This window comes from Plodia interpunctella, chromosome 17 (assembly GCF_027563975.2).
Source record: "Plodia interpunctella isolate USDA-ARS_2022_Savannah chromosome 17, ilPloInte3.2, whole genome shotgun sequence".
Lineage (NCBI taxonomy): Eukaryota > Metazoa > Arthropoda > Insecta > Lepidoptera > Pyralidae > Plodia > Plodia interpunctella.
In genome coordinates this window covers 9,150,900-9,174,121 of record NC_071310.1, presented here as the reverse complement: position 1 = coordinate 9,174,121, position 23,222 = coordinate 9,150,900, and the positions used below count along the sequence as shown (strand labels likewise).

Here is a 23,222-nt window from a genome sequence, read left to right as displayed (position 1 = left end):
ATCCATAAGTACCTCGTCTCCCTACAAAAAGCGCTCCATTCGCTCCACTTCTGCCCGTCAGTTCCGTCTCCGGTTATTACACATCCACACCGCCTTGACAGACATTGTTTCCGCTTACAACCACCCTCTCCGCTCCCACCGTCCTACTTTGCATTCAGCTCATTCTGCGTTTCAACTATTGTTCTACTAGGCCTAAGGCTTTCAGCTGCCAAATTATTCATGCTCCTGTGACTCGTCTAATTGATCGTGATAGTCGTTAATGAGGCCGCGTATCAGGATATTATCTAGCACAGAAATATTTAATGCAAACATTAACGTCTAATATCGTATATGCACTCGAGACGGGCTAATCCCAACTATCCCATCAGCGTGTGTGTCGTGTCACAATATTGGTAAGTAAAATAAATAGTATAATATAAATCTCGTCAAGAAATTGAGAAGTTTTATGATATTCCATATTTGCTGATCCAAGAGAATTCTTCGTTTCATTGTATTGTCGAATATGAAAGGAAATGCTTTGAGTTGTCAGTTTCATTAAAGCGAAAGCTTTGGAGCGTCCCGTCGAACTGTTTTTCAGACGATCTCTAAGACAGGGAGTGTACTTAAGATTTTAGTATCTGTTACAATAAATCATTATCCAACGTTTGTAACGAGATTATTTATTTACAAGCTATTTAAATATTACAAGCATGACCTAATGTGGGCAGCTATCGTGAATTATAAAACACGTAGCTCGTCATTGGGTCGACACATTTCTTTTTTTGCATAACGCGTACACTATGTGAGTAAAATACACCTTTTGGACCTCAGTAATAGTAACGTGCTACGTGTTTTTATATTTCGTGATAGGCCTTCTGGCTTCTTATTGCCGTGAAGAAATCATAAAGTTTTATACAATAACAAAGTGCGTTCGACAATTTTGTAAAACATTTTTTTCCATTTCTTCACGCTCAGCAAATTTTTGCTCAATAGACGTAAGTAGGTCGAAGGAAGAAATCCTTATAAGGAAGGAAGTGTTCGTAAGAATTTCCGAGATGCCGGTAAACAGGTTCTTGGGATGTACTTTCGATCTCAATAAGTATTTGCGTTTCGAAGCCGACTTACGAGATCGTCTACAAGTGTGCGCTAAAAATACGGAAACTGCAAAACCCTTTTTATATTACACCTAATTTTCTGTATTAGGTTACATTCTTTAAATCCTTCGTTTCAGTAATTCGGTTTATCGAATAAGTCGATATTTTATATTAGATCAAAACGTATGAACGTGATTCATAATATTGAACATTATTGGACTGCATTTGCCGAGTGATATCAAAGGTATTAGCCTCCAGTTAGTTTCTTGGGTTATTGCCATATTATTTTCTTAATTGATTTAATTCGAAACGTATCTGTCTGTAATATAATCAGTCCCAAGTTGGGTGTGCAACCACAAGCAACATCATATTAGATTTATTGATGATGTATTTATTAGTAGCAATGTTTGCACTCCTTATACTTTTCAAGCCCTGCTATCGCAATATCGTATAAATATCGTCATGGGATTTTTTTGACGTCTTGTCGACGCGATAACCCCGGCGAGATTGGATCACGTGATTTATTGCACTTTCATGCTAATATTTAACTTGGAAAAGGCAACTAGAAACATTGAACCTCTAAATACTAATATTAAAATTTATATTTAAACATTTGCCGAAAATCGAAATATCGTCCAAGAATATTTGCAGTAATTTGTCGAAATTGCTGGATAAAGTTCACGTCTGTGTAATAAAAAGGCTTCATAGTATAGCGGTGCCTGTGTAATTCGCATCGTCATCACTTACCCATATTAAACAACCGAGGCGTGTTATAATTTTTTACTCACATTGACCTCTCCGTAGCCTGTGATTTTCAGTAAATCCATACGCCTGAATGTTATCCAATCAGGACATTACACAAATAATCCATTACCCAAGGAATCAATGAATGAATGTGGTCATGACTTAGTATTCTTACTAACCTTCTGGTAAACTCAAGGTGATACCTTCTTATCACCAGATCATGAATTAAAAAATCTTCAAAGTCTTTTTTTATCCTGCCGCCACAGGAAGATAACCTAGTTTTGCGCAGCTATAAAAGAGGTCAGAAACGTTTTTCTCCACAACCATTATTGTAAAAGTTAGATAAGCGAAGTGAGTTATCTCGAGTTCATTTGTTAAAAGGGTTTAATTTGTCCGGTTATCTCCTGAATTCATTTCCTGGCTTGGGAAAAGATAAAATCGCAATAAAATTTCGAGTTGAATTTGACGACAGGGTCCGTGATATATTTAAGCTTGCGTATTTAGTTAGATGATGAGAATAAATTCCTTATCACCTATTTATACCGTCGTTAGTGATGAGCCTGATGATGAAAAGCTGATGCTTTGGCCTGTGTGTGAATTTAACTATTTAGAAGAATTTTTAAAATTTCCATTTTCACTCTTATATAATAGGTAGACAATCCCAACTAATATTATAAATGCGAAAGTACGTAAGTTTGTTTGTTACCACTTCACGCATTATTTACTGTACCGATTTTTATGAAATTTGGCACACGGGTAGAAAATAATTTGGAATAACACATAGGGTACTTTTTATTCCGTAATTGCCACGGGAGTGAAACCCCGGGGCGCAGCTAGTAACCCAATAATGAACGAGATAACAGTTTTTACTTAATAGAAATAGAAAATGTCTCATGAGAACTGCTTCGTGTCGTGTTACTTGCTCGAGTAAACATCGCTTTGATTGATCAAGGTCTCCGGGCATTGTTATGTATTGACACATTATCGGCAAGTAATATGGGATGGCGAATTTTCCGATAGTGAATCTACGAAAGGGACACATGTTTATGAAAATAATATGTATAGTTTTCTCTTACTTGGTTTTGAAATACGTTCGTGAGTTCCAGTATTAAACTTCTAGATACTTTCCAAAGGGATTTACTGTAATTTTTCACCAAAAAACCTTAGTGTCCAGTTTTAGGTGTCATTGCACCTGTGGTTGCAATCGTTTTTGGCATTTTATTTCGCTAGACTTGACCAACAAGTAGGTAGATTCTACAGTAATCTTGTTTTTTCACAACTTGTGTACTAAAAACGAGATTTTAGATAGGTGCTGGTATTTTGGACAAGTTTTTTAACGTAATTGAAGAAACCAAAAAAGCTATAATCAAAGTCTAGGAGTCAAACAAACTAGATATATAATATTATTATGATAAATCTTCTATTATTATAATATCTGCATTTATTCACTTAGTTTGAGAGCAATTTATTTCCGAGATATTATTTACTCGGCACAGCTTACGTATGTACGACATTAATAAAAATGCATGATACACGGAGCGGTATTATCCTCCCAGATGATAGCCCCTATCCGCTAATACCGCTCCGAAAATTCAAAAGTTGGACAGATTTGCTGATGTTTGTGTTGACTCCACAAACTTTGGACATTCATTTGTAACATGTTTAAGTTAGCAGAAATTTTGTTACACCGAAAAATATGTCGGGCTCGCCGCCCCTCATAGTACTGAATATAATTAGACAATTCATTACCAAGCTAATGTTTTATTTATTTTGTCCCATTACAATGTGTATTATTTATGAATGGTTTTTGAATGTGCATCATGCATGACGATAAAAAATGGGAAGGATGCCAGAAAATTGGAATTACGTTGATTCGTACCATTTTATGAATGAAAGTAAAAGTAAACTTATCTTTAACACGCCATGATGGTTCCATTCTTAGGGTTCCGTAATTCTAGAAATAACGTACCCTTATAGATTCGTCATGTCTGTCTGTCCGCCTGTCCAGTCTAGCTCAAAACTATTCGTATGTGATATAATTTGTTATGGGTATACTATACACATTAAATCCGACTCGCACTTTTTTGGTTGTTGTAGTAAACTACGGAAACCTACAGTGGCCGGTTATTAAGGAAACAAAAAGTAATCAATGGGAACAGAAATAATGAAAACAACTCAAGAGACAAGCACAAAAATTTTGTTTTTCTCTTTGAAGGTTATTAATTTTAGGGACGTAGTTCCATATACTCAAATGGCAGGTGAACACAGCAGTCTCTGCAAATGTCAAATGAGCCGCGGCCATCAGACGCCAGCGGGATGCATCTCAATTGAATCGTTATTGGATGTGGGTGGGTGGACTAGTTTCTTTGTACTGTCCACTATTCGTTGTTATTCCTTTGTGGACAGACGGTTTGACTGATAAATTAGACCCTTTTATACAAAATTCATTTTGTGCTGTCTAACTTTAATTTAATCTTGCTCTTCATTAATTGTTTCGTGTCTTGAGGTTTATAGATAGCTTGAAAATTGCAACTTCCAATTTAATTTTGTATTTTTTTCTATTGAACTTTATTTATAAACTAGGTATTTATAATGCTAGCCTTATTCATAGCAACAGATGTGGCCTTGTTGTACATACAGTAAATTGGTTTAATTGAAAACTATCGATCGCATTTAATGAACATTCCATTGTCTCTGTAATCTTCAGAACAAGTGTAAATTTATCGTTTAGATTGCACCTTATTTCAAGTGCAATAATTTATATTTCACCACGTGTGCATGTATTGGCAAGGGTGACTCTATTCCTGGTCCAAAATGAAATAGCTATATTTATTTTCATTTTGTTATTTTTAACCTAATTGTTTTTCTCTATGACCATTCTGTGCGTCAATATATTTTGCCTCTATCGCGCAATTATTCAATTTTTCTATATTTTCTTATTTAGCTTCAAATTCAAAATTCTTTATTCAATTTAGGATGATATACATCACTTATTGACGTCAAAAATTACTTAAACTAAGTCTACTGCCGGCTTCTAAAGCGCAGGTGAAGAAGAAGCGGCGCAGCGGCTTGCAAAAGCACATTATGTGCATCTACATCACGATGAACGATTGTGTCGTGGCAGATACAAGTGTCTAGTATTTGTAATAATTATTTGTCTTGCACCTCGACACATTTTATAAATACACCATAAACAGTTGGCATCTGTACTAATTCAATTATAGTTGGCATATCTGCAGCGAATCCAACAGGCATTGGTGTCAAATGTTTGTCGTGAACAGCCATTATGACATCAGCTCTTGTCCCTGAAGGTGTGGTTACATAAAATATGCACTTAACACTGACTCACTAAACAAAAACTTGTGAGCGAACGCGAAGAAGTGTGTATCTGAAGCTCAGTTATAAATCAGTACGAATCTCAACTGATTTTTATGTAGTATAAAAAAAGAATGGTCACATTTCGAGAGTGGCATTAAATAGCTTTAAAATTTGCAAAATGGCTGGCGCCACCGCCAGCTCTATTCGTCAGGCTTTATTACTCCTTTGTTCAAGTTTTGTAAATATATGAGCGTCGTTTCCGGCTGCATTCTTATCTACGTCACGCTAGATATCTCTGAAACACCAATTATATTGTGTGTCAAGATCTTTTTTCTCAGGAATTCTAGAATCGAATCATAAATTTTAAAAGAGCGAAAATTTTCTTGGATTTCTCGATACACATAATTCTTATGCCTTCTTCTCGCACAAATGTTGTCTTCAGCTATCAATCATGTGGGATAGAACAATCCTTAGATTTTTCAAAGGGTGATGAAGTTGATTGGTGTCTGTTTTCATACTTTGGTTTATTTATTGAGGCGTTGATAGTTGAATTGAAATAGAATATTGGCTATTACAATAGTCAAAACATTATGTATATTTTTACTTATAACTATATACTCATGCTAACAATGTTGTAAATGGTTATCTGTCTGTACCGTATCAATCACCTTGAAATTCATTTGTATTGGTGTCTTATAAACACCTTGCCGCAATATCACCTTTTTAAAAACCTTGAATTTAGTTGAGTCTCAATAACAAAATGCGGCACAATATTTATTTTCATCAATTTACAATCGAGTATCTAACACAGCACAAGTCATTGCCATTACATCGCTGACCCATTGCTTTCCCAACAGCGGTGGAGCCGACGTACCACTTCAAGGTTCTGGTGCCCTCGATGGTGGCCGGAGCCATCATCGGCAAGGGGGGCGAGACCATCGCCCAGCTCCAGAAAGAGACCGGCGCGAGGGTCAAGATGTCCAAGTCACATGATTTTTACCCAGGTATGATCCGTCACACTTTGATTTTCAAAGTTTACATTCGGGGCTGTGAGGCACGAAGCCTCGGGTCATAGTTGTTATTATTGCCTCTGAACTAACAAGGTTATTGTGGATAGAAGAAACCACACATTTTTTTCAAAATTTTTCATTATTTTATGCAAAATCCGATGGTTTATTGTAATGAGAGTCTTGACTTCGTTTACGCTATATACTCTAACGATTGCCAGTAATTTTACGATTGCTTATAAATTTGTTTAATACTAGCTCATCAAAGTTATCACGAACGCATAAAACAGAAAAAAAATGATATTGGCCAAACGATCTCCGTCAAAGACTTACATTTTTTTCATCGCTTTTGCCAATGTAATTTATATAGAAATTATCCTATGAAGTAAGGTCTTGTATAATATACCATTGTTTTATATAAAAAAATGGAATATAATAATCATTTAATGCTAAATAATGATAAGCTAAATACGGTCATATTTCCATCAGTACCCAAAATTATTAAAAAGCGTTCAAAAGAATCTTAGCATTTGTAAAAGTGATTGTATCGCCGATAATGTCTAGATTCGTGGTCGATTAGGCAATCATTAAAATTACATTATTATATCTGAATAATTTGAGAACAGGTTTAATAATAACATGAACCCCAACTGTATAAAAATATATATGAGTTATTTATATATTACTCTTGTATTTTTATTGAAATTAGAAGAAACTTATATAACACGTTCTAGGTGTTAAAGATCTTCAAATTTTATACCTATCAAGTCTTTTAATCCATCCGTCCATTCGTCCGTCCATTTAACTCAACTAAAATACATACATTAATCCTTTTGATGACAGACAAACAAATAAATATGACAAGACTTAGTAGATGATTAATATACTATATATATATATATAACAAAAGACATAGTGAAAGTCTATCTTCAAAAACATTAATACGTTCAGTGTAAAGGCCGTTTAGTTAATAGGGTCGGACTGGATTACGGGCTTCAGCGGAAGCCGCCATCGCTCAAGTTCCGATTGTCCTGATCCAGGACGGTTTAAGGCCATAACGGAATTCGGGACGGAATTAGGGCGGTAACATAAATGGTTATTTGAATAGTGTAACATTACCAAAGATGTGATGAGTTAACTTTAATATTAATGATAGATATATATATATATATAATTCAAAGTACAACGACGACATCAGATGAATATAGCTGTGGGCTTTGTGGTGCTATCTAAACTCAACATAGTCATAGCCAATTGCTACATAATTAGTTGTACTTAAAATTATATTTAAAGTAGGTCTCAACATACAAAGTAGAATTAATGGCTGAAATAGCTATGCTGCCATAAACGTATTACTGTTGTTCATACATTTGTCCAGCAAACGGCTATGAATGCGCAACTCCAATTAAACTAGGTATGATTTACGACAGATGCGGGCTGATATGCATACGAGGTGACTCTCAGGCATACAACCTTGATACATTGTTATCGCTGCTCATAAAATGCGGTTTGAAACGTAAAAGGCGTGTCAATGCTATGAGAAGAGAACTTAATGGCAAGATTTGTCTGATGCGATGCTGAAAGACGCCGACAATGATTGACAAGATGAGGCAGTCGAAAAAAACGAAAGTGAGATTGAATATGTCGCGTTGTAACTTATGAATAAGTAACAACTCACGTAGTCGATACGAGTTGAAAACGAAACATGCTTAATAAACTTTTGTTGCTTGTTAACATTCAAAACGACTACGAAAATATAGTTAAATATTTGAAGAAAATTGTATTCGAACAAATTGATGGATAGTTTTTGAACATTCAATGAAAACATCGTGGAATAAACGTCAATATTTGTCTGAATATTCGTAAACTTTACTAAAGTACTAATATTATTTCGGCACGTTTACTTGCGTCATTAATTTAGAAGTCTGTGGCTGCTAACAAACTTCCAATCACGGGCTGCCTGTTAATTGAAACAATAATGCTCTACCAACATGATCAATTAGCAGCAAATTTCAAGTTCTTTATAGAACTAATAAATATGACATTTCTGCTGGATTTATTGGATTAAGAAACCTTTCTATAAATTACATTCTATCCGTTCATTTTAACTTGATGTACAAGTTTTATTTAATAATTTTGTAAATGTGATGAGGGCAGAGGGTTCATTAGTTCTACTTAACATAAACTTATAATTTCCGTTCTGGCAACCCCGAAAGAGAATTTTAATCAAGCGGAACACCCGACCGTTCCCATAAAAGCAGGATTTAGCGTAAAACGTGTAAAACTCTACGTTTCTGGAGAGTTAATAAAATGAGGGTAGAGCAGAAATCATTGTTCGATATACATTTTACTGCCACAGATTACTTTGTTTAATTTATGGCCCTTTGTTTTTCGAGTTAATTGGGACAAAATGATCGTAACTGTGCAAAGTTACCGATTTTATTATTCTGTTTTTATTTTTCTAATCAAACTGATTGCGTTGCACCAACAGCAAATTATTGAGCAAGACAACCCACCGTCACGTACCATAATCCACGAGTCAAGAAGTTATCACAAATGTGATCCACGAAACTCAAATATTATGAAACGATGTCGAGCGAGCACCAACGCAATCCAACAATTTGAGAACAAAAAACACACACACTCACACACAGTTCATCAATAGTTATTATACGCTCAGTCCGGATATAATTCCTGTGCAAAATGAGGATGCCGCCAAAATTGAGATCGTTAATAGCTGACTAATACTTTGCCGGATATTATTTGTACTGTAAAAATATGACCTGAATTGCCACAAGTGCGGTTTTGAGTCAGCATTAATGTCGCAGAAAGCAGTAAATTAAAAATTAGATCGTCGCGTTCTAACTATCGAGTGGAAATAGGTTTAACCGTGACCTAGATAGTAAATAGATGAAAGGTTCGATCGTTTGTAACAATTTACAGTGAATAAGCAAAGTGAATTGTTGTTGTCGTTTTGTTTCCATTTTATTGACTTTGTTGATCTAAATTGTAGATTTTAAATTCGAAAATCGTGAAAAGGAAAATTGATTGGGTAAATGCCAGAATATTTAAATAATTTATGAATAGTCTATAGCCTAAATTATTATATTTCAAGTACATATAAATACTCAAATGATAACTTGACTATGTACTTCAATGTTTTCATTACAAATCTACCCAAAAACTGATAAATTGGACAACAAAGATCAGCTCTGCTCTGATTAAGAAGAACATTTACAGCGAATTCATTTCAGAAGGTTATATAGATTAGAACATGATGTATTTATATATGCCCAGAAATGATTTCCCTAATGTATTCAAGTCGATATGATTAAACCACTTCACTCTGGCTCTCCATCACCGCTATTCCTATAAACAACGCCATTCACACCATATAATAGACACATACCAAACTAATCTTCAAAGGCCCAGCCTAACTTCGGCAAAAACAAAAGGACTGCCAAAATATAACCTGTCACGTAAATGCAGTAAACAAGTTCAGGATACGAGACCCAAAACAATTATCATGCTCCCTTTGCGGATATGGCATGCGTAGGCATGTACATCACATCACATTTTACCCAGAAGTGGAATCTAATAGAGATTGATCCTCACCGACAAGGAGTAAATCATCGAAATATATTTTACAATGCTGGTTTGGTTATTGCTGCCGCTATTCGGTCTTAGAAGTCATACGCAACCAAGCGTATAGAAAATATTGCTGCAGTTGTCATCCTATATCGCCAGAATACTTTGCTTTTAGTTCTTACTATATCTGAAAATAGGTCGGGTCAAAGTTAGGTCAGCCAGAAAGTCGGATGGCGTAAGGATGTCAGTACCTGAGAGTTCATTTGGCAGCCACCGCCCTCCATAAATGGAACACTCATATCCTGGGTCGTAAACGAGTTGCCAGTAATCAGTGGTTGTAATGATTGCTCTAGGGAGTCCTGACTCGAGCGCAGGAACAAATTGCGCGTAAAGGGACGCCTCGCTCCGGCCTCAGCTGAGTTCGAAATGTATGTTTAAACGAAAACTATTTCATGTCAGCAAACGCTATCCGCAGTTAGTCCGTAAAGTTTAACGTTTAGATTACGTTTAACTTTGTGTGTTTTGCTTTTGAAATTTAATTGCCTTAGTTATACTAGGACGGTTCTAATGGTTATAATTACAACTATAAATATACATCCGTATAATAAAGTTTTGTGGAATGTTACGTTGAAATGTTGATCTATTTTTTAAAAGCTAAGGTTCTTGCATGTTTCAGGAACGGTAGGACTCACAAAAAATTAAAAGCGCACTAGCAATTTTTAATCCACTCTGATTCCAGACTAACTAGAGGATGCTTTTGTAATCCCGTAGCTTTGCTCTAAAGAGTCGAGCGTGCACTACTTGACATCATTTGTATGATGACTGCTTTTGCAAATTTACATGCAGTAATGAATGAAGAAACGTATTTCCATAAAACGTTGACAAATCTCTGCTAGACGCGACGTCTTTCAACTTTATATGGGTCAATAGAATCTAACAGAACAAACGTTGAAATATTTTTGACCTGATATGGAGAAATAATTCAGTGATGCTCTAGATGTAGTACCTAAATAAATGATCTATCAACCAAACCCACCAGTTTTGATGCAGCAAGGAAATAAAAGAAAATATATATATATCATAAGCTTAAAACAACAGAATTATTGTACAAAGATTTCCCTAAAGTTTGTTGTTAAATCCAATGTACCTTGGCGTGGTTGCTTGGTTGCCGACGGGGTTAATGCTGAGCTGACGTTTTACGACCATTTACGAAGATGTCGCTATTGTAAATGTGTTTTCAAGATATTGAAAAAATATATTATATATATAATTCTTCTAAATGTAAGGAACCTACAATATAAAACGAAATTTTTGTCCCGAATGCCGAAAATCCAGATAGTTAAATCCAGGATATATGTGTGCAAACAATTATCTAGTTCAATCAAGCCATGTTTGTCGCACAAGGACCTCAGAGATATCCGTGTACCGCTCAGATGATGTCAGCTCAACGAAAATAAAAGTGAATACATTTAAATAAGTAGACACTGCTGAATGTGGGTTGCGGATTGCGGTTGCTTTGCTGTTTTATTAAAAAATATTATTTAACAAAGCAATGGAATGTTGAAATATTTTTGTCCTTGCAGAACTTTTGCTTCTGGTGACAAATTATTAATATTTTATATATTTCGGTTGTTTTTGTCAATTTAACAATATTCTGTAATTAGACTATATTTTAAGAGTTAAATAGGTACAAGATGATTTTTTGTCGGCGTGTAATGAACTAATAAGTACTTAGAATCCAGTTAGTTTCTCAGAAGTCGCAAACACACCTAAAATCGTGTATGCGTCCCTTGCGGATGTATCCCATGGACAATGAAATGGACCTCAGTCGTCATCCGCCCACCGTCGCGTGTAACACCTTGGTGTATTCCGTTAATTAAGTAATATAGTTTTACAAGTACATTTTCTTTTTCTTTTTGCTAATAGACGAAACAAGTCTGTGGTTCAATGGCAGGTCTTGTTACGGTAAACTCACCTGTCAATATTATGTCGTTAATGTAAAAGAAAAGAGTAATTTTTTAAGTGGGCTCGTCGCGCGGATACTGCCTGTCTCAAATATCAATTACATCTTTCCTGTTCTTTGATGTCGTAAACAAAAAAAAATCTTTTAAGATTAGAATTCAACATGAAACCACAGACCATTGTAATTTGTTCTCTGCATTATTTCATGGCGGAATCACGGTGTAGGGTCACGGAACACTTTTTCCATTTGATACAGCGCATTAGCCTATTTTACTCGAGTTTTGGGGATTAGCCAAAGCTGCATCTACAGCTTGGATTTTATGTTCGCTAACGTATAACAACCTCGTTATTATAAGTAAAAATGGTCTGCATTTTAAATTTAAAATACCTGTAGTTGTTACACGTACACGTTAAAACGTTCATCTTCTAGCCACACGTTTCGCGCTAATGAACCCGACTGAAAATATTACAGTTTGAAGTAATCTGTTAAAATTATTAGAAATATCCACGCGGCTGTCAGCAACTCGGACAATATGACACTGGAAAATTTTAAAGAATTTCAACGCGACCTGTCTTTTAACGCCAGCAGCGAGAACGACCTTGACCCAAAAATAACAAAACATTCTTCTTGACACCGTGACATGACATAGAGACCATTTCTTGCAGCCACCTAACATTGTCATGATATTATTTTCAGACCAATCGTGTCTTTAGGTCACAGCGGTTATGTAATTGTCATTCTAGTTCGTGACGCGGCTGTCAGTTTCGTTGACAGATGGCGTCACGCAAAGTATTTCTAGGCGTAAAGAAATTTTTTCTGCTGACATTGGCTATAAAAATATTCGCCTCGACTAACGTCGCGCACGTGGTACTTGTGACGTCAGAAATTGCGACAGTAGTGGATGTAAAAATAAATAAAATGTTATTGCAGTCAGAGAATGATATTGTATACGTTATTTATAACATATACAGTGACAGTTACGATTAGCATAGCTTCATGTCAATTAAATTACACTATACGTCTGTCGAAGTTTCGACAATGCCGTCAATACTGATGTTCTGGATAATGGATCTGAAAATTGATCTGCATCAGCAGTATATGTACATTGGAATAGGTAATACTATGTCGAAATCTATTCACACTGTCGGATAGGTTAGTGACAAAATAGCATTGCTCTTTAAAGTTAATACAAATATTACCAAAAATTCACAAAAACTTGAGTTTTTGTTATGACATAGGAAAACAAGCATAATTAATTCAACCTTGAGTTTTCCCCGACCAAATGGCGTACACGTTAAACCTAAACAATTTAGTACCCCTACGCGGCGACCTGAAATTGTACAGGCAACAGCACGTGAACCTATCCGAAATTCAAATACGATAATACCTCCTCATAGAGGTCCAAACTACATGATTTTCGAAATGTAGCTTACTGTACTTATAACACCCAGTTCGTTGGAAAAGAGCAGTATAAACAGAATGCGGCAGAGTCGTCCGTGCCAAGTACCTTTATTGGGGCTCCGATCGACCCAGGTGAACAATATTGTGTCTTCATTTGCTTTAAATTACCCTCAATCGGTTTCGAGTGGTTATTGCTAAAGCTACACTAGCAGATGCTTTTGATGGCTACCTTGGGAAATTTCATCGGAATACAATATCTGTCTTTCTAATATTATAACAAACCCAACCTGTATATTGTCTGTTACGAAGAAAATACGATGTACATTTTTAAATTGAATGCTTAAGACAAGAATACAAAATCTAAGATGGAATCTTTGGTAATTTTTCGATGTTATTATTTACATATGTGCTATGCTAGTAGTTAGCTTTAATCCGGCGCCCGATTTAAGTTCAGATTATATTTATTTCTCAATACGGAATATGATATATCACTTCATAACGTCGACCAAGATCCCAGATATTAACTGAATAATATTGTCTTCATTTACTGGAAATTACGTTTCATTGGGTTTCAAAGTAATTGCCGTTTCGTTTGGCAATTATTATGGTAGTTCAGAAGTTGCTAACAATCAATTAGTATAGGAGCGTTATTCAATAAATATAGGTATTAAACAAATTGTTAGTAAATTATTGTCATTGGAAAAATAACTATGCAATTTTATGTAAATTGTATGATAGAATCACGTTTTCAACTTTTGCACTTTGATATATTGAAATGTAAGATGTTATCCTTGACTTTACATATATATATATATAAAAACTAATATCGATTTCCTGTTCATTCTTTCGTCGCGTTCGATATGAACCTTTATTCGACCTCTCGTGCGAGGAGCCATTAAATATAACTGTGTTACTGGCTGCGAAACGCATTAATGTGATGTATCTGTTGAATTATGAAACGGACGAGCTTCCTCCGGTTACTTTTCAATATATTTTTGGTGTTACTAATGTCAGAAATGACAGCAATGACAGCAATGACAATAAAGGAAATAAAGCAAGTTATACGGGCTTTATCATACACGATAAATTATGAATCCTATCGTAGGATTCCTTCTCAGTCAATATTATTACCCCTAGTAGCATCTGCCAACCAATTTTAATCATCCCCTGATCTAGATACAACATTTGCTCGACACTCCGCACAAAACCATCAATGCACATCGAACAGCACTGAATATTGGGTAGGAACCTAATTGCGGCTATTACTATTTATTGCATAGCGCATACATTCATATTCTATATTTCGTCTTTGTGGACAAGAATAACTTCACGCGAAGTTCTACAATAACTCAATAGCGTGTATAATTGGATAATAGTATAATCTCTTGCTATGACCAGCGGCCTTGCGCTGACCCAGCTCTGCCTACTCTGCTCTATTGTCTAGCACGTTCGCTACAAGCCTTTTCTTCACAACAACGGTGCTTTCGCATTTGGTTAGATAACACTTGTTCTATTTACAAACGATTCGACCAATCGCTGCTACGTTTCAGACATTGGAACATGACCAGTTGTGTTCTTACTAGATATAGTTTTTTGGCCCACTGTTCCAATTATCGTAGCATTGGACTAATACCAAATGGTAATGTTGTGAGAGCCATTATAGACCCTAATGTTATTTGTTGAGAGTTCTAAATTTACATGTGTGTCAATGTTTCAAGGTGAAGGGAATTACTCAATAATGCCAACAGCAGACCACGCGTAGTCGTATATATCCGTTGCATTGCATAATTTCCCGAACATCATCACTGCTATAGAATCACTACTAGATTAATTGCAAAATTAATGAATAAAAATTGTTCTTTGAGACGTTTTTGAATTTTGAGCAGTGAAGATTGAAAAGTCTTTCTTCAATTTTTCTTCAACTTGCATAATTCTAGACAATATAGTATACCATCTAATATAGTGAATAATATATGGCAATATAGTGAAGTTTACTTTTTACCCTAATGCTGTGTTACAGTAGTGCCATAACAACGAAATGTATTTTTGTTCGCAGTGAGGAAAAATTGAATTTAATGTAAGTGTCTTGTGCCCATTTTCCAGCAATCTCAGAAACCTCGTCCCTCATTTACATACAGCCGGCATTTTAACGACTGCGACGGGCAGTGGTCGTGACTTACCGTGATTTTTTTTTATTTTAATGCCCTTTTTTATTAACGAGATGGTTAATACGTATATTTTCTAAGTGTATGGTAGATCTGAGCGTATATGTTTTAAGTTGTTTTTTTTTTTTTAATTTAGGAATTACAAACAGTTATATTATAAAAGAAAAATACTATGAGGTAAATAAATATTAGCTTCAATGTCGAATTTATTTCGTCTTCTTTTATCTACGATTTTTCCTACTTGGATGTGAGGTCAATACAGTATGACATGATAATCTTTTTCGCCTTTTTTGTTATACTATTTGCACTGACAACATCGTCTGTTTTTACCAAATACCTATATCACTTTACGATCTAGGATCTATTTCTAATTAGACTGTAATTTCCTTTATGACTTACCTCATTATTTCAGTTGTTATTGTTTCCTTACAACACGCAACAATAAGGAAAGATTGTTGTAAACTTTATAACAAAGACTTCATTTATATCGGCTAGAGAGAGCGTAAGATTTATTGATACTCGGCATCTGATATTACACATTACAAGCAAGATTATACTAGAATACTTCAAACAAATACTTGTGTGAATCATGTTCTAGATAAACAAGATAACCAAAGTAATATAAAAATGAATGAAGGCGATCTATAAGATTGAAAAAGTCTATTCAGCGAAGGACCAGATCTGGTCCTTCGTCGATTATGAATTTCATATCTGGTATATCCATCACGGGATGAATAGCTATCGGGATATGAGAATATTAGCGGAGACCGCCGCGGCCGATCGATATTGTTGGGGAAAACATCTGCCTATACAATGACATCGTACTGCTTGTACAATTTTTCGTAGACCCCTAAGCGGCGGTAATAACGGCGAATTCGCAAAGATTTTTGGTAGGCTGATGAGCTGTTGGCTATACAACAAATTACTCAGATTTGCGGGCCCGCTGCGAGATTTATCTTATGTACCTATTAATTACAGAGGGTTTTGGATTTTATTTTAATTCCCTAGTACCTATTTAAATTACTTACAATTCAAAACTTTCTGTCTTCCAATTTATGCTATCAGTTGTATGTATGTTCTCAATAATTTCGTAAAGAATGAATTTAGGAAATTGAGATTGAGTTGAACCTATTTTATCATTCCAGTCGTATTTTGCAAAATACCGGGATTTTGTAAATCTAAGCTATCGAGTATTTTATTCGTATTATAACAAAAAATAAATTAACATAATCGAGTTCTCAGAGTATGCACGTTGAATTTTAATTTGAGGCACCGCGTAACCTAATTTGTTGTATTCCTTTATCGCATTGCGTATATATATTTTTTGTATGTCAAGTAATCAAACGGCGCGCCCCTGTTTCATTTTGTATTACAAATATTATGATTTTGGATGGAATTTAGTTATTAAGTAGTTCAGAACTTATTACATCATTTTCGAATGCAGTGGAGGGCTTCTCTGATGACGATTTATCTGCGTCCTTAAATTTGGAATGAAAAAGTGCCCTGTGGTTTTATCGTAAAGCAAATTCTATCGAAATAAATAAATAATATGTCGCGTGAAAAAATTCAGCCATCTTCCATAAGATTTCACATTTGTATAATTATTGAGAGTAATAGTATTTATGAATGTTATTAAAATAAATTAATTTAACACCGACAACATACAAAATCCTATTATCTTTTCATTAGACATTGAAATAAAACAAATAAAGCGTAGTAAAGCGAAAATTACGAATTGATGGTACATTTTCAGCAGTAAATATAATAAACACGTTGAATTCAGAAATATCACACAATACCAAAATTGGCAGATGCAGAGCTTTGTTGGCGACCTAGTTCCCGGCTGGTAATGATTCACTCGCACCACCCGGGTGGTAAAATATTATTTGAGTAAATTCTAGACCATAGTGTGCAAGCCACATATCCAAGACTTGGCTGTTAATTCCTGGATATTTGCTAAAACTCAGCAAATACTTTGGCTACTGGCTACTAATTCTTGCATTCCTTTCATTTTATAGTACCGGTTATCATAAAATTTGTCCGTAGGTAGCTCTTGGTTGGGTTAGTTCAACCTTCCCAAAATCATTGCAAACGCGCTCGTATTTCCATCGTCAATCCCACAAAAGGTTACTTATCCATTCCTTCCATTCTTATTTATTATTATTTTCTATGTAGGAAATGTGGTCAAATTATTTAAAAAATTACAATTATTTATCTGAAATAAAATAAATAACTGCTCTCGATTACGCCAAATGAAAACTTCCTGAAAAAATTTATCTCAGCTACCAATTCGTCCTGAAGTTTGTCGGTGGAGTATTTACACTTTCCTTCGTTCTTCCGCCATTGTATTTACCCTTCTTATACCTACATATTCTTTTTTGCAATTTACAAAAAGATCTTGTCTTTCCTAACACATAAAGAGTTACCTTTGACATTGTTGCAGGCACGACAGAACGCGCATGTCTGATCACCGGCTCTGTTGAAGGCATCATGGTGGTGCTGGACTTCATCATGGAGAAGATCAAGGAGAAGCCGGAACTGGTGAAGCCTTTTCCTGAAGGCGTGGACACAAAGATGCCCCAAGATAGGGACAAGCAGGTAATTTTTAAACTAAGCAGACCAACATGTATTGGCGTGATGGACATCTGGAAGTGGTCGCCGCAGCCTTTGGACGCCCGCAACACTAGGGGGTGTCACGTGCGGATTGCCGATTCGATATGAAGTTTTTCACGCCTTGTTTTAACTCCCATGTTGTAGTCTCTAGGGAAAACCGTATATACGTTTAGGAGGATGATATTATAGTTGGGTTACATTATGTCAAGTCTATACCGTATCATTGTCAAGCAAATAACATTATACGGAATATTAAGGGAAAAGACGCGATGACACATTTTTCTGAAGGCGACAAAGATGCCCGGTGTCCAAGCTTGTGTAAGTTTGGTTTACGTGGATGATATCATAGTCGGGTTATATCAAGTTAAATCTATTATTGTATGGAACTAGCTGTACCTGAGACGAAGTGATCTTCGACCAAGGTACAAGTGTTAATTAAATAATGTCACAAACGTATAATGGATATGCTAGCAAGACATTTAAATAACGATTTTAAAAATACTAATAAATAATCTATCCCTAAAGTCAAATGAAACTAAAATCCACACTATGCAATAAAGAGCAAATTCATCTACTGTGATAATAAACCCAGGAAATGCTCCATTACAATGGCAATGAATTCGGAAATTCTTCCGTTAGCGTTGCAAATGTAAATAAAGAGCCCTCGGGGATTGAGGTGGGTTGCGATAAATCCCGCCCATTGTTACATTAGGGATTAGGTTGTCCACTGGAAATAGGGAATCGCCGATTTGTAGGCCAACGTGGCGTTCCTTTCTCTAGTACTATTTATGATTTTTTTATTTTCCTAGCTTTAAATCCCTGATGAAAACGATCAATGTATTCTTCTTTTGTGAATATTCAAAAATACTGAATTTTATTAGATTGGCGTTTATTGATTTGTCCGTCATAAAGATATATCTTGACTCCAATATTACATGTATAACAATTTCAAATACTTTTCTGTTGTGGCTTAAAAATTGATCAGAAATGTATATTATCTGTAAAAGCACTGCAACTAGTGGTTTTGCTATTTTATATTATTACTGTCTTGTTGTCAAAAATTCAAAGTTATGTTTCAAAAATTCAAAGTTTAGTTCTAAAGTTACAGAAAGGTAATGAAGGTCGTCCGCCTGGGTCTATCTAGTGTCTCAGTCGACCACGATATTATATAACTTTAAGTCAAGGTAGTTGATACGATTGTTTGTTTATTCTGCGGCGATTACTGTTAACTGTCCTGTGATTACAAATTCTCTATCTGGTGTGCCGACCTCAGTACGATGTTATGGATAGACTAATAATTGTTTGATAATCCAGAAAGAAGGGTCCGACAGATTATTCGGCTTCGATTCCGAAGCTTTTTACATCAATATGTGTCTCTCTCATAGATAAAATTATATATTTCTTTTATCTATGGTCTCTCTAGTGTGACAAAAAAAATGTTCTGTATGTTTAAAAATAATTACTAACCGGAAATTTCGGTTTCGGTATTTCATACTTTCGTCAGATACCTGAAAGCTTCGATATCCCAAGTCCCCAACTAATATTATAAATGTGAAAGTAAGTTTGTTTTTTTGTTTGTTACCTCTTCACGCATTCTCTACTGGACCGATAGTTATGAAATTTGGTACACGGGTAGAAAATAACCTGGAATAACACATAGGGATTTTATCCCGAAATTCGCAAGCTCTTATAAAGTTACCTATAGTTAGGATTGTAGGGAATTTAATAAAAATATTAGATTATTTCTTACAGCACATTGGAACTATATCTGAAAAAAAAGAATATACAAGCGAACGTTTAACAACGGCCTTAACAAGGGCTGCAATCCTTGTCAAGACGAAACAAACGAGTCCCAATTTGATGGGGTTATATTGATTTATTACAGGCCCCTTGGGGACCTTCCGGCTTCATCTTCACATCAATTTCGTGTCATAATAATTATACATGGTTGGGAAAACACTTTCAAATTTATGTTTTGAATATTTAAAAATACTGAACCGATTTCAAAAATTGTTTCACATATATAATTTAAGACAGAATTTTTGGATGACGTAATCTACACATTATGAAGTGGTAATGCTGCAATCCATATTTAGAACTTTAATTTTCCTCTCGGTAAAGTATTGAGAAAAATTGCCGAGACGCGTATCAAAAGATAAAAGCGAGAAGCGTTGAAAGTTGAGACCTTAGACCTGGAAATCTCTAGCGTTGGCTTACCTTACCTGACTTATATTGCTTTCGCGATATTGGTTGCGCTTCAGGGAGTTGCAGGATCCTTAGTCTAGGCTTGTTGAAACGACTTTATGGACAGCTCGTGTGGCTTTAAGCGGCTGACTGCTTATGTGAAATATTGAAGATAGTCTTTCAAAGAAATGTATACTAGGAAGAAATGCGTGGAGAATACTTCATCGACAAGAACCATCGAGAGATACTTTATTTTTCTTATCATATGGAACTTTTTACGCTTATATTATTATTGATATCGTCATATTTATCCCTGTGGATATCGTAAAGCTAAAATCCTAAAATTAATTTGTTAAAGCCATTGTAAGTCAGTGTTTGAAGAAATCTACGTAACCTTGGAGCCACTACTCTTTTGTACCATGTTAAAGTCTGCACATCGACGTTTACAAATAAATAAATGATTGATTGACTGACTGACCGACGCGCGTGCACGTACGCGTGCATGCAACTTAATGCGCGCATGCGTTACAATTTCATACACAACAGCATGCGTATGCGCACGAGTATGTGTGTACGTGCACCGGCACGCGGCGTAAAATTTTCATAGCTCTCATTACGAAGGTAATAGCATCTTTGTGACAAATTAGGTAAACACCGATTGAACAGTGACGAGAAAATAAATGTCACGATAGATGAATATAAAATAAAACATGACATCGGCAATATTGGACGTATACTTCAGGGAATAAAAATATACAGAGCGCGTATCGGAAAATGCAAAGGTGAAGTTTCCAAATTGTACATTTCAATGCGAGTGAGACTCGGGGGAGCGCTGGGGCACTTGTTTTGTTAAGTTACGAGTCATGCTCGTGTTCGAAGACAATGAAAAAGACTGCTCCATTACTCAGAATTACTCAAAATAACATCCTAACAGACGAACGAACAGCCCTAATCGATATCAACCTTAACCATGAACACAACTTATTAAAATTTCTGTATTCGCTTCTGTTTCGAGAAAATCGAGATTCATACGAAATTATTTTTAGAATTATATCTAAAAAACACAACCGAAAAATTAAAATTGATCGTAATCATCGCACGAATTATTCAAATGGGCATATGATAATTGTGAATGATTTTATTGAGGTCATGAAAACGTGACAAATGACATCAATTGTGCAACGTCCACGCTCGGCGATACGGGCCGAGTTTATCAGCACAGAACTCACATAAAACTTAATTACTTGTCGACGCGGTTATATGTGCTAATTATGGTACCGCACTGCGATCAAATTGCGGACTCCTTAAATTGGGAGGATATTAGGAGCAACCACAATCAAAGATGTCTGACGATATGAAAGGTCCGAAGAGTGTAGTGTGTCTTCACAATTAACTTTTAATTATCGAACCTTTTCGAATTTAGATACAGCCAATAGTTGTCGTCGCGTCACAATGTGACTCTGTGATTGGTTTTTTATGGAAAACAGATGTGACTGTAATAAACAAATTAACGGATTAAATATACTTTTTTATAGAGCGCTTCGATATCTTGACGTGACTTTGGTTTTCGAACAGCTGAACTCTCGAAGTTAGCTTATCATAACTTCGCTTGTGACTACATACATATCAAAACGTGGTTCTTAAACGCTGCAGCCATTAGTGAAAACCGCTTGGAAAACCGTTAGATAAATTTATTAGAGCGATATACGCAACGAGGTAATTTTATTTTTTAAATGTTTGATATTTAACGAAAAATATTTCCAAGTAATCATTAAAATTCTAAGAAAATTAATGATATTATAGAGAAAGAAACACACAGCCCTGTCTCACCTTCTGTGTTTTACATATTTTTAAAGTCACAACGTTGTGACTCTCAACACTAATACGTCTTAATGGACTGAATTGTAGAGGTCAAAATTACTTTATAATCATTTTCGAATTGAAATGCTTGCAGCATTTCAATGGAATTTCCACTTTTACACAAATGTCTTATCGGCCATTTGAATATTGCAATCCTAAGCGTTGTGGTTATCGTTTCTAATAGTAAATTACAGCTATAAAAGTACTGTTTTAAGTATACTTCACTATAATGATAGAATCGTCACCTAGTTTGCTCCAGTAATGATTACGATCAAGGGAAAAAACTTGGAAATATTCCAGTGAAATGTTTCTGTCAATGCCATGTCAACTATGTATGAATTCGCATCCTGAAACGCTTTCCCGTGAGACTTCACTTTTCAGAGATGGAACACGTTGGGCGCCATTTTTAATTCCCTTCTTTACTGTGCTCCTGTTCCTCCTTAATTGGAGTCTTTTATAATCTCTTTAACGACTTCAGGAGCTTTTTTATTTTTTCATAATTTCGATGCATTGTTTTATCTGTTAAAGTATTGGGTTCTTTTTAACTTTTTAGATATTTTTATTGTTTGCTTGCGGATCTGATTTTAATTTAAATACCGAATTCGTTTCGATAGCAATTTTAAGGCGGCCGATGTCACTGACAATCTTTTAATTGGGGGGAAAATTGTACATCGGACCCAGGGTTAATTACTCTAAAAATTGACTGTTACATAATACAGCTTCCCTGTTGTTTTATAATTTCAGCCGTGGGCGGTGGCCCGCATCAAATTACGTATTAATTCTTTGCTTGCTTAAATTTACTTAAATTTCAAAGCGTTGGAAGTTTTTATCGCGTTCAAATTTGTTTTAATCAATTAAGCAGTTTTCGTTTGGAATATTTTATGATAGTAATATTGAAACGAGTTTTATGTAGCTTGATGAATGAGGATAAATACAGAATTAAGTCCAGAATACTTTATTCAAAGATATGTTTATATATAGAGTAAGTTTTGTAAAAAAAATGTAGTCGCTGTCCACCTGCGCTCCCGTAGTGTATAGTGAAAAATTCATAATGCTACTATTTGTTGTGCAAAACGTCCACGAACTTCACATACAATGGAGTTTATAGTCGAGAATTGTATGTTTGAACAGGTGGTTTGTGCAGCAAACTGGTTATTTGTGTCAAATGGCAAATTTTTAGATTTCAACAAAATTAATTAAACATTTTCTTCGTGACAAAGCCTAATTAATCAACCTAAGTCGTCTGGTTTCTGAAATCCCACAGGAGCGGAACTCTAGGCAAGGTTTAGTGAAGTTAATTACATTT

General features: G+C 35.3%; 1 protein-coding gene across 7 annotated transcripts in view; it reads left to right on the top strand.

The window, feature by feature from the left end:
- Window positions 1-23,222, top strand: part of ps (pasilla) — a 57,693-nt gene that overhangs the window by 13,478 nt on the left and 20,993 nt on the right. For 5 of the 7 annotated variants that reach the window (XM_053757601.2, XM_053757600.2, XM_053757599.2 and 2 more), the window contains 2 exons: window positions 5,993-6,139; window positions 17,703-17,857. In XM_053757601.2, coding sequence (XP_053613576.1) covers window positions 5,993-6,139; window positions 17,703-17,857 — 302 coding nt within the window. The remainder of the gene's footprint in view (window positions 1-5,992; window positions 6,140-17,702; window positions 17,858-23,222) is intronic. The other 2 variants (XM_064436512.1, XM_053757604.2) reach the window with 1 other exon arrangement.